Source organism: Sceloporus occidentalis, unplaced genomic scaffold (genome assembly GCF_023333645.1).
Source record: "Sceloporus occidentalis isolate IW3139 unplaced genomic scaffold, rSceOcc1.0.p SCAF_47, whole genome shotgun sequence".
In the NCBI taxonomy this organism is placed as follows: domain Eukaryota; kingdom Metazoa; phylum Chordata; class Lepidosauria; order Squamata; family Phrynosomatidae; genus Sceloporus; species Sceloporus occidentalis.
This window is the reverse complement of record NW_028317027.1, coordinates 2,118,797-2,131,469: the sequence shown is the minus strand read 5'-3', so window position 1 is coordinate 2,131,469 and position 12,673 is coordinate 2,118,797. Positions and strand designations below refer to the sequence as shown.

General features: G+C 38.3%; 1 protein-coding gene across 5 annotated transcripts in view; it reads left to right on the top strand.

Moving 5' to 3' along the window:
- Positions 1–9,481, top strand: part of LOC149289192 (inositol polyphosphate-4-phosphatase type I A-like) — a 30,446-nt gene extending 20,965 nt beyond the window's left edge. For 4 of the 5 annotated variants that reach the window (XM_089490806.1, XM_089490804.1, XM_089490805.1 and 1 more), the window contains 7 exons: positions 378–501; positions 900–1,026; positions 1,661–1,801; positions 2,196–2,293; positions 2,765–2,877; positions 3,020–3,174; positions 9,349–9,481. In XM_089490806.1, coding sequence (XP_089346932.1) covers positions 378–501; positions 900–1,026; positions 1,661–1,801; positions 2,196–2,293; positions 2,765–2,877; positions 3,020–3,174; positions 9,349–9,481 — 891 coding nt within the window. Of the gene's footprint in view, positions 1–377; positions 502–899; positions 1,027–1,660; positions 1,802–2,195; positions 2,294–2,764; positions 2,878–3,019; positions 3,175–6,044; positions 6,226–9,348 lie in introns of those variants that run through there. The other variant, XM_089490801.1, reaches the window with a different exon arrangement.
- Positions 9,482–12,673: the final 3,192 nt, after the last annotated feature.

The window sequence follows — 12,673 nt, the reverse complement described above, 5'->3', positions numbered from 1 at the left end:
TACAAAATTGCCTAATTTCTAATTGACATCCTTAGCCATGCAGGACTGTCCTACTTGGTGGTTCAGAGTTTTCATGGGTTTCTTTTGAAATTCGTGAGAACATCAGGTCTTTATAGGTGGCGACTCATGGAGCAAATATGTCCATAAGAAGTCATTTTTTTTTTTGTTTTTGTTTGCATAGTTCCTTCCCTACCCGAGGAAAAATTATTTAGCTTGCTGTATTGTCATTAATGTAATAGTATCTATCCACCCTTTGGTGTAATAATTCTTACGTATGACAAAATCATTGTCTGCTCTTTGAAAAGTCACACTGTTATAAAATGCTAGCTAATAAACGACGCACGCTGCGTTTGATACAATGTTCTGCCTCTTTTCAGTTGACAGCCCTTATATGTGGCTTCATTATCAAGCTTCGGAATTGTCTGCATGATAATGGGTTCCTGCGGCAGCTGTATACAATTGGTCTCTTGGCACAATTTGAGAGTCTCCTCAGCACACACGGTGAGATAGCTACTTTGTACAAGCTAAACTGTCGTGTCTAACATTCGCGCTGACACCTGTTTGTCTTGTGTTTGTTGAAAAGTTCACAGAATGCGACATCCTTAGCAAGTTAGACGTTCTATTCTTGCAACATGAAGAATTTGAGATCTGTTAGGGTTGGTGTCAGTCAGTTTTTGCCATGCTTTTCATTTCAGATTGTTAAGTAACGGTGCAGGCAGAACAGCTTTTGGTGATGGGAATGTAACTTTAGAGTATTTATCAAACAAGGCCACTTAACAGGTCGTTGTAAACCATTGGTTTAGCTGCCTTCTGTTGGCGATTGACCATCAAACAGACATGCTCGTTGCTTGATTTAAATACATCAAAACTAATACAATATGTTTACTTCTTTGCATTAGGAGAGGAACTGGCCATGCTGGAGGATATGAGTTTAGGAATCATAGACTTGAGAAATGTAACTTTCAAAGTAACACAGGCCTTATCCACCTCCTCGGCTGATATGCTACCTGTTATTACCGGAAACCGGTAAGTCATTTTATGTAGTTGCGTTTAACCTTATAAAGGTTACGTGCTCTGATACTAATTGATCGATGTTGCATTTGAAATAGTTCTTTAGTCTTTGAGAATCATAGCATAGCACTCAGATGTACTGAATTAGGTACTAGTTTTGGGGGGTTTTTGCTTTTATTTTTGTTGGGTTTAATGAAAAATATAGTGGTATACATTTCCTATTAATAAGTACAATTTTAGTAAACTAAGCACATTTGTTAAAGACTGTGTTTGATATTCTGATATTGTTCTGTTATAAGATTGGCTCTGGTCACTCTTCATACATTTGACCTAAGTGACATTGTAGCACAAAACTTCAAAAGTGGTCACATCGCCATAGCAACCAATGACGTCCAGTCAGAATGTTCCACTGATGACAATGTTGCTAAGACTCTGCTCCAGCATTGCGCTTAATAATGTAAAGGAGTTAATTAAATATGTGTGAAAGGCAAGACAAAGCCAAGGACCAAATGACGTTTGTGTTGTCCATGATATGGCTTGGGGAAGCAGCATGTTCGTGTTAAATCTCAAAGATAATGGCATGTAAACAGAGCAGACGCAGCTTCCCATGTAACACTTTATTTTTTTTCTTTGTGCCCTAAATTTGAAGTGATGGATTTAACGTCCGGATTCCACTGCCGAGCACCTTGTTTGATGCCCTTCCTCGTGAGATTCAGAGTGGGATGCTGCTAAGGGTCCAGCCTGTCCTGTTTAACGTTGGAATAAATGAGCAGCAGACGCTGGCAGAAAAGTATGTAATATAACTTCTGAACTGGTGACTGTAACAAGCAGGAATCCATGACTATCCAAACTAGACTATGCAAAATACAGGGCCCGTCCACTTTCCATTCGCCGGCACCCCTACCTCTCTACCGGTCTAGCTTGCTAGTGCTGTCAGCTGGGAACAGCTGGGATCCTTGCAGAATTCATGTGCAAAAAAAAAAAAAAGGATTTTTTTCACTTTAATCTTTTATTACCTTTTATGAAAAATATAGTGACATACATTTCCAATTGCTGTCAACTGGGCACGGCTGGGATCCTTATAGAGTTCATGTCCAAAAAGCGGAATTGCATTAGTTTCAGCTTTTAATTTATATTTTAACAGCCTGTATAAATAACAAGTATCCTGATTGTCTCTTGCACAGATTCGGAGATACGTCGTTGCAGGAAGTCATAAATATTGAGAGCTTGGTGCGGTTAAACTCTTACTATGAGCAATTCAAAGAAGTTTTGCCAGATGATTGTGAGTTCATTAATGACAAGTTAACACTACATTTTGCAATTTATCTGTCTGTTATTGAAATCATGTGCACACACATTTTATCTTCTTCACTTCACTTCTCTTCCGGTAGCCCCTAACCCTCCCACTGCACCTAACACTATCAGACAGCCCTGCCCCAACCCCACTACACAACACTATCTGGTAAAGCTACTGTCTGAAATGTAGTCTACCTCTTTTTTACCAACTTGGCTGACATATAACTTAAGAATTGAGTGAAAGGCGATAAAATCCTGGTCTGATAGGATCCTTGTGAATAATAAACTCGATTAGGCTTATTTTCATTATTTCAATTGTATGTGATATACTGGTATATGTACTAATTTAAAACGTCGACAGTGGTTACTTTTTTCGAAAAAGTAGAGGCAGCCAGAGAAAGTATCTTCTGAGCGTTCTATTGTAGACTTTTTTTCCTTTTTTGTTTTTCTTTTCTAGGCCTGCCACGGTCTCGCAGTCAGACGTGCCTCCCAGAACTTCTAAGATTCCTTGGACAAAATGTGAATGCTCGAAAAAACAAAAATGTTGACATCCTTTGGCAGGCTGCAGAGGTATTGTGCTTCATAGTTACATGCATTTAGGGTTACCAAAAGATTTGCATTTGTCAGCACTAAATTTACATTTTGTTTCCAACGACAGTATTATGTAAGAAAACGTACAAACACTGATATGTAACAATCACCGTTATTGTAGATATGTCGGAGACTCAATGGTGTTAGATTCACAAGCTGTAAAAGTGCAAAGGACCGTACTGCGATGTCTGTGACCCTGGAGCAATGTCTGATACTGCAGCACGAGTATGGAATGGCCCCGCAGGTGTTCACACAAGCCTTGGAGTGCATGCGAAGGTAAGCAGCGTGCTGCTTGCTGCTCACTTAAGCTTCCCTTTCCCTTATGTTCAAGAACTAGGTGAACTACAGATGTGATTTATCCCTGTCAAAAACGGTCAGCTTATTAGAGTTATAAACGACAACAGATTTCAAGCAATTTAATACTACAGTGGGATGGAATGGAAGTTTACTATTACTACTAGTCCCAAGGCACTAATTAAATCTAAAATATAGATATTAAGGAGTAGTGTGTTATATACACCAGAGCCGGTGAAATAATAGTAATAATATTAATATAAATAATTATATAAAATTATGCATGATATTACATGGGTCGCATGGTTTTAACCATGATCGTCATGATTGGGGAACACATCTGTAGGTTGCGCAGGTTCTGTGTACTTACACTTACAGATAGCCCTGCTCTATTGCCAGGCCACCCCTGCTCCATGAATGTTTGTCTTGATATTACTTATCCACTCCATCGCTCCCTGTCAGTACAGAATTTCATCATCCATGGCCAATGTCCAAAAGCAGCAAAAGATGTTACTGTGGAATAAAAAGCCTCAAAATGGGGCGTACTTTTATATTAGTATGTGTTCATCTGAGCACGGATTTAAAATGTATTTCCAAAAGAAAAGGATAAGGTAATGATCATCAGATTTCTACAGGTTGCGCGTGCCAGACTCCCAATTAGGCTTTGGTAAATAATACATTTAGTATTATTAATGTCCTCCACTGTCTATATTGTTGGGGATATTTACTTACACTGGGCATGCATACAATAGATCACATTGCTGGGCACAGTAAGGTGAGTATAAAATTAAGGTAGTAGTCGATTTTCATAAAGATCCCGACTTACATGCTAAATAATTAATATGGTATTTAATGTATATGTGTTGGTAACATACAATGCCGTGCGTAGACCTTCAAAACCTACAATCGGGGTCTCTGTATTGTTTGTGAGTTAGCCAACAAATTTTTTGGGTTGACGTTCTCACAAAGCCAAAAGAGGTTGTAATAGCATGGAAAGTCATGTAAGCTTTCAAAGGCCTCAGCAGGCCCAATATCAGATGTCAGCAAACCAAAGCTAGAGTTAGCCTGACCTTTTTAAGTGACATGACGTAATATAATAACTGTACAAATTTGACACGTGGAGAATAGGTTTTCATGTCCCACTAGTGTAAGATTACATGACCTATTCATATAAGCTCAGAATTACCATTTAAAAGGTTTGCCGTGTGGACCAGTCCAGTATTTCCGATCCAGCTGTGATCATGTAAGGAATACCAATGTAAATTGCTTACTCCTTAGTGATGGAATACTACCAGTGGTACATCCACCTATAAGCCAGAGACTTAAATGTACATTTGTTCTAGTATGAAGAACAGCTCTGGTCTTTGTCTCATCATGTTCTACTTTGTTGGAAGACTGAAATATATACATTACATTTACATTTATTTATAAAGCGCGGGCAGATTCTGCAGCGCTGTTACAGTCCGTAGAACAATTTATAAACACATACAATAACAAAATGGTACAAAGGAGAGGAGGGTCCTGCTCTTGCGAGCTTACAATCTAGTCGGTGGTTGAGGGGGAAGTGATGCAAAAGGAGAGGACTGCTTGGATGGGGATGAGTTGATCTGCTTCTGATGATGTGTTAAAGCTGTTCAGATTATTCAGATTGCTTGATTATGATGATGGCTGAGAGTACTGGGAAGGAATGCTGTACGCTTCCCTGAACAGGTGGGTTTTCAGAGAGGTTTTGAAAGTTGCGTACGAGGCAGAAAGTCTGAGGGAACGGGGAAGGGAATTCCACAGGAGGGGAGCGGTGCAGGTGAAATCCTGAATACCGGGTGAGAGGAGCGAAGGGGGCAGTAGGGGTATATTTGTTGTTGAGGGCTCTATAGGCCAGGGTCAGAAGTTTACATTGGATTCTGGAGGGTATGGGGAGCCAATGAAGTGATTGGCGTAGTAGGGCAGCAGAAAAGGAACGGCGTCAGAGAAAAATGAATCTAGCTGCAGTGTTGAGGATGGGATTGAAGCAGTGAAATGCGGGAGAGGGGGAGACCGGTTAGTAGGGAGTATATACAATTTTCTTGTTTCTTTAAACAAGAGTTAAGCATTTCTATGATGTGAAATTTTGGTGTTGAAGCCCTTGACCTTTTTGTTTGCTGAAATTTTGATTTGTAGCCTCAACTTCCAGAGCAGGGCCTTCTTAAGAGATGGGTGCCTAGCTTTTTGTGGGGTACCACAATCGGGTTCTCCAAGTGTATGTAGGTGGGATGGTGGTAACATAGTTCACTTGCCCTGCCCCAGGAGCTCAATGTACAGTATAGGGCTGTTTTGGCTCAGTTCCCATAAAAATGTAATCAAGCAGAAGGTACAAGGAATGTATTTAGGATTTCCGTTAATGTTCTACAATGGTTTACTTCCATCTCATTAATAAAAGCAGCCTTTATCAGTAAAAATGCTATTGAGCTTGGCAGTGTGTGACGATAGGGCCAAATACAGTGCCAATGGCCCTCTCTCTGCTTGCTTTGCAGATGGTCATATATTTGTAGCATGTTGATGCATGGCAGCATGGGCTGGTGGCTGTGGCTGTCTTACCCCCAAATCATCCAACGTTGTTTTTTTTTTTCTCTTTGGTAGACTTCAATGCTTTCTTCTTATGCTTCTCTTTTTTGTTCTCTCTCTTCTCTTCTCTTCTTTTCTATCACTTAAACATGTGCTTTCTCTATTTTGTTATGATTAATTTCTGCTCCACCTATTGTTTTTTGCTTTTCATTCTTCTTATATTTTCATTCCACCATATTTTTATTTTTTTATTTTTATTCCCCATAATTACTTTTTGCCCACCTTCCCCCAAAACTGTATCCTCTTCACAGCGTTGGGACGCGAGAAATAGTCACCCTGAAGAACTTGTGCGGCCTGGTTCCGATCAGAGATTTCGGGCTTGACCCTAGCCTCCTCTACTCCATTCCTCTTTTAGCATTCAGCCCAAATCTACTCATAGTCTGGATGTTTCTCAGCATAGCTTATCTGGCCGCCAGGTTTCGTTGCAAATGAAGATATGCTAAAAAGGACATAAGCCTGGAATAACACAGGCCCGCTGAGTTTTGGAGAGAAACGTGTCAAAGCAATGGCCAGCCTCTGACCCACGTATTTGCCTTAGAACCTTTCTATTTTGACCTGGTCTTTCAGCCCTCGGGACAGCTCCGTCTTTTAATGTTATACGAGCTGCTCGGTATTGAACGTTCGGTATTTTCCCAACACCTCCTTACCTCGTCCTCAATGCTGCTTTGTACTGATCATGCATTCGGTTAGCTTGTGGAGATCGTGCATAAAGGTGTTAGAGAGGATTTATTTCTCCTTTTTGACCTTCCACCATCTGGCATGATACTTTTTAAGATGGCTATAAAAAAAATAATAGCATGGCGTCTTGCTTATCCAAAGTCTGACTGCTGCAGTGCTGCTTTTCCTCACTTTTAAGCCATAACTGTTGGATCATGAAGCACCATATAGATATATCGTATGTATTTTTTTAGTTTGGGAAGCATGGTAGAGAATATATCTCTATCCTTAAATATTAGAAATCTATATGGAAGAAAGCTTGCAATGCATGCCTTTTCTAAACCCAATTTTTATGTATATTTTTACGTTAAGAGAACTACTATATATATATATAGAGAGAGAGAGAGAAACGCTTATTCCAGAATGTTAACATATATTTTTCTGCTGTGCATTTCTGCTTCCTATGGCAATACGCGCTAATAGTTCTTCCTTTGATGTCCTTCATGCTTCCACTAATTTTATGGGCATTGCCCCTTCACAAAGGATACCATATTTTTAAAAAAAGATCTACAGTAATGATCTGGATATTTGATGTTCTATATTCTTGACAAAAGTGCCTTTTTTGTAGAACACTGCTAGTTTCTGATAATGTAATAAATATATATATATATATATATATATATATATATATATATATATATATATATATATATAACATTGCACTGCCCATCTATGTCACTCTTTCCTGCCAAACTAATCGGTATATATTTATATAAAGTTAGTCGTAGCTATGCTTAGCTTTTCATTTAATTTTTGTTTCTTTATATGAGATGATGTTAAGGAATCTCCTTAATATAACCAAACCAATGTTTACATTACTGTTTGTTATAAAGATGAAATTTGGAAGTAAGGAAGCCTACGAACGAGTAACACAGTCCGTTCAAAGATTTGAAATCGATATACATTCCTGTTTTACCCGTAAAGGGAACAAATCAACGCATAACCTCAGCAGGCTTCATGTTTTGCTGCTAGATAATGCCAACTTTAACTTTTCCATGCTTTGTTATATTCACAAAAACACCTAAATTATTATGTGCTTATTAAATATATATGTAACATATATTACAAAAGTAATTCATGATTAGCAGGCCAGGCTAATTATGGCTGATTTTCTAAAATTCACATTATTTTGCTACAAGTGCTGGACACAGAATCATAGGTTTTTTGTTTAACACCCCTTTTTTTATTGTTGTTTTCACAATTTTATCCTTTTTGTGTATTTTAATAATTTGCTATACATGTAAACTCATTGAGGCCCCCAACTAATTTAGTGTTAATTGCGTGAACCATTCAGTTCTAGACATTATATTCTTGCTGCCTATACCAGGCTTTTTACAATACTAAAATTGCTAAGGCATTGCTTTTTATTTTTATTTAATGTATTAGTTTAAAACAACATAGGCATTGCTTTTTAATTACATTTTTTTGCTAATTATTTTATGACGTATTCATCTAAAAAAGACCACAGTGAGTATTTTTGACGTTCTAATTGAGTACTTGGCAATGTAGATCTCATTTTAGAACTACAAGTTTTGGATCCGAATCTTTCTGTCTTTTCCTTAAATGTACATTAGCCTTATTTAAATGGCAAACCAAATGAAATAACATTATGTAACCGATAAATGCAGCTGGCCAAGCATTATTAATGTAGGAGTATGTAAAGTTTATCAATACCATTGGTTGTCTTCCACTGTTGCACTATTCTCTATGCTTTGATTTTGTCCTGTTGTTTATGGTAATATAAACTAGCTGGATACTATATCACCAAAGTATCCGTATCTGCCTCCTATCTTTTGTAATGTACGTAAGCAGACCACGATGTGATTATATGTTTAATATGAAACCCAATAAAGAATGTGCTTGATGATGTGACCCAGCTCAATGGCGAAAAAGGCTTCTTTCTAAACATTTTCTTGGCAAATCTCTTACTTGGATGTATCACAGTATCCAGTTGATGATGAAATGATGTGGCATGCGTTACTGCTTGGCAGATCATGGGCAAGTTGGTATAAGTCCATTAAGCACGCTGAAGAACTGACCCGAAACTCAGGACACTACCCTTAGATTATCCCCAAAAATTGACCATTTGGTATTTAAACACAAATAGTTCCATAAGCTGCAATGAAGAATGGTTGGCTAGCAATTTAATGTAATAGTCTAGTTTGTGGTGTTTGTCTAGCGAACATGCCACACAGTAAATTAAATGACCTCTATATAATAAAGGGCCAACTCTGCTTGTATGGGAGAAGAGGCAGGCAGTGTCTCTTCATAATACATAGCTGATTTGGGGGATAAAATATTTAATCTCTCCTAAAATCTTCTTTTCAATGAGTAGATCCTCACGTCTGGACAATAATGCCAGCTTTCATGATCATGGCTGTAATTTGGGAATCTATGTGTGTAATTGAAGCCTGGTTTATGTTTTGGGTTTAGAGGATAAACCTCTTAAGTATATACAGTTTGCCGCTTACTTGAATAACAACTTTAGGCTATTGTTCTTATGATCTGTACTTTTTTTCTTGGCATTTGCTTTTTCTTTTTCTTGGTTTTGTTCTCTCCTATGAACCTATAAACCATTTTTTTTTCGCCTTATCCCAATCACGCTTGACATCTATTAAATATTATATGTTTATTCCACTAGAAACACTGCTGCAGAACACATCCATGGATTGCATGTTTATTACCCCGCGTTTTATTTCACGTCCTAGTTTAATGTTCTGCTATCACCTGCCCATCCTGCCATCTTATTAAATCAACTCTTTGTTTTGTTTTCTGCACTGGAACAGTTGTTACTTCTTGTGTTTGTTTTTGCCTCTTTTTTGTCTTTTTTTCCTACAGTGAGGGCTGTAGGCGAGAAAACACCATGAAGAACGTGGGCTGTCGCAAATACGCGTTTAACAGTTTGCAGCTGAAGGCTTTCCCAAAACATTACAGACCTCCCGAAGGAACCTATGGAAAAGTGGAGACATAAGAGTCGCAAAAATCCTATTCTTATCTTTTCTTCCATGTGTAAATATGCATTTATTCAGGTGTTAGACTTTTTTTTTTAATTGACAAACACAGCATTTATGAAGACTGAGCATGATTCGGGAACATGGTTCTCAGACGCATCTATGTAACTTAACCATCTGTGAGGCTTTATGACCCGAACACTCGAATGCAGCGTTGCTAGTTCGTTCCCTGTTACACGCGGTGAAGCAGAATAGTGCTGCTCACATTTATTTTTGTTGTACGATGTTTGCACCAGACCACAAAATGTTCCAGTCATACTGTTAGATGTTCCATGGGGGATAGAATTCCTAAAACTGGTACTCATTTAAGCGTTTTAAAGCGGATGTATAAAACAAAATCCTGTATCTCAAGGCAAAAACACGTTTCTACCTTTCACCAGCAAAGTGTGCTCCGACAGACTGCATGCTAACCGAATCTGAAGTTCTCTTACTCTGGATAACATGTCATAAGCAAAGCAAGAGACCTCTGAAGGTTAATATGGTCCTCACCAAAGACATCTATTTTATAAACATGGGAGCTTAGTATGAAAAAAATAAACGCTTAAGTTATTTAAGTGATTTATTCTTCTGTCCTATCAAAATCACTGATTTTGTGCTTATGTGCTTGTTATTACCAGGCATGATCATAGCTATTAGTTGCATGCAAGTCAATGACTCTGAGAAAAGATGATAAAATCGGTAATATAAGATTTGGCGTTGGTCTGCATAATCTAAAGTCATATATATATATATATATATATATATATATATATATTAGTATGCTAGTTTAGATTGAAATAGAAATAAGTCCTTTTTACTAAACCGAATGCATACAATATAATTACGCCTTCAACAACATAAAGCACAAGCGCTGGGTAGTTTTAATACACGGAACTTAATGATCCTACAAGCTGTGTTGCAGTTCTCCTTTAAAGCTCTTTTGATTCTTCCAATCTTAAACTCGGAAGGTTTTTGATGATTTTAACGGACGGAATTCATGTTTGGTAAAAACCCATCTGGTGTTCTCCAATGTGAGTGCGTGCCAGTCCATTTCTCAATGTAAATATGTACATTAAAGCTCATTTTGTTTTTCGGAGTTGTAGACACCAGGTGTGAAGGCATTAGTGCGCACTTACTTGTGTTCTTATGTGTCCAGGTAGGAGCTGCTGTGGATATATTGGCATTGTGCACTCTATATATAATGAATTATGTTGGTTATCCCAAAGTGCCTGTTACTCTCTGCTAAACAGGTTTTAGAGCTTAGATACTTCATTATTGCCGTTAAAACAACCTTAGCCACAAAAAAACAAAGCCGTAAGCTGCTTGTGTAACTATCTTTTAGGTGTTCGTTCTGAAATTTCCCTGCGTGTTCATCCCTAAGGAGCTACTAGCAGAGAACTAAATGTTTTTGGTAAATGAACAGGGTCAATATAGTTTACAGCCCAGAGTGCATGTTTGTTGTTGAAATGTTTTGTTGCCCTTTCCACTTTAAAAGGAAACTCCCACCACTCTTTTTTGTTATTACGAGTATACTAAGATAAAAATAAGTTTTCGAGCTTATTGTGCCGTTTTCTTTTTTTTTTTGCAGTTCTAGTTTTTGCATAGTTTTGTGTTCAGATAGCTGATTATCTAATATACACCCTGACTCCGTATCATACTAACCATGGATAAACAGAAACGCTGAACCCAGCCAGCCACTAGACATGTACATTCGGATTTAAATTTTAACAATTTGCTAACTTCCTTAATTCGAACGAATTTCAGAAAACGAGGAGGGAAACCCATAAAACAAACGAAAACGAAGCAGAGAGCTCAGAATTTGTGTTTGAAATGGTTTTTTTTTTTCCACTTTCTCCCTTTCTTTCATATTCTCTCTTTCAAAATCTCCCTACCTTCTCCGCCGACCGCGTCCTTGTCACGTCTACTTTTCTGCATCTCAGCTACTTGCCTCTTCCTGTCCTTCTGCCTTCTTTTTTGGCCCGTTTCTCCTAGCCATCCACTCCGTTAACCTAGCCTCCTGGAGCACCATTTTTTTCGTGAACTCATATTCATTATTCTGGCCTCTTGGAGTAGTCTTGCATCGGGGTGGCGCCATTGGGCTCCCCCCGTTCCTCCAATTGGGCAAGAGGGTGTGCGCGGAGGCTCCGCTCCCTTTTGTGAAAGCACTCTGGGAACCCTGGTTAATGGAGTGGATAGCAAGGAGCAGACCAAGAAAGAATACATAAGAAGAAGAGGCAAGAAAAGGAGACAGGGACACAGAGGTGGTTGGCAGAGAAGGTAGGGAGACATTGTGTGTGAAAGAGTAAGCGACAACAAATGTCTCCAGTTTGAGGGTAGGATTTTCCTTTAATTTCTTGACTGTCACATAAGTTTTGCTATTTATAGGGCTCTGTATTTTGTTTATTAGATGGCCAGTACAAAATATGGCTTCCAGAGTTGTAAAAGACTATGTGGGTAGATACAACATTAAGATTTCATAGAAAAGTACCCACCAGCTTTATAAAAACTATGTGCTGCTATTATATTTTGGGGAGGTCGGATCTAGGTTTTTTTACTTTAAGAACCTTCATTATTGTCTGTATAAATTATAGAAATCACATGGCTATAGATATTTAAAAAATAGAAGTATTCTAGTGTATGATATAGTGAAATTCACTATTGTAATATAGCGTTGGAAAAAATGTCTTTGAATAAATGTGTTGGCGAATCTTCCGCAGTATTCTTTGTACAACACTGTGGATATGCATGGCATGTGTGCCGTCAGACCGGTGTCACCTGGGTGTACTGTATGTAGGTCAAACCTACTTTTAAAGAGATTGCAGAAAAGAAAAAAGGGTTCATTTCAAGGATATTTGAACAGACCGTGTGATGGAAGTTTGTAGATCAGAAAATTATACACAAGGGCAGCTAGTTAGTGAGGTTAGGTAAGAACCTAAACATAGCAATGAAATTACTATGAGGTTCTGCGGTACATCGGCTAGTGAGCAGAGCCCTCTTTACCTAATGTCTCGGTTTGCCTTAGTCTTTCAGTTCTAGATTGCCATACCCTTTGAATGGTACAGCATTGTACCATGGTAGCCATAGAAAGAGAGTAAGCTAATTTGATAAAGATGATAACTTTATTGGCTGACTGACATATGATGGATTGCAAGCTTTCGAGACTATCTGGGTCT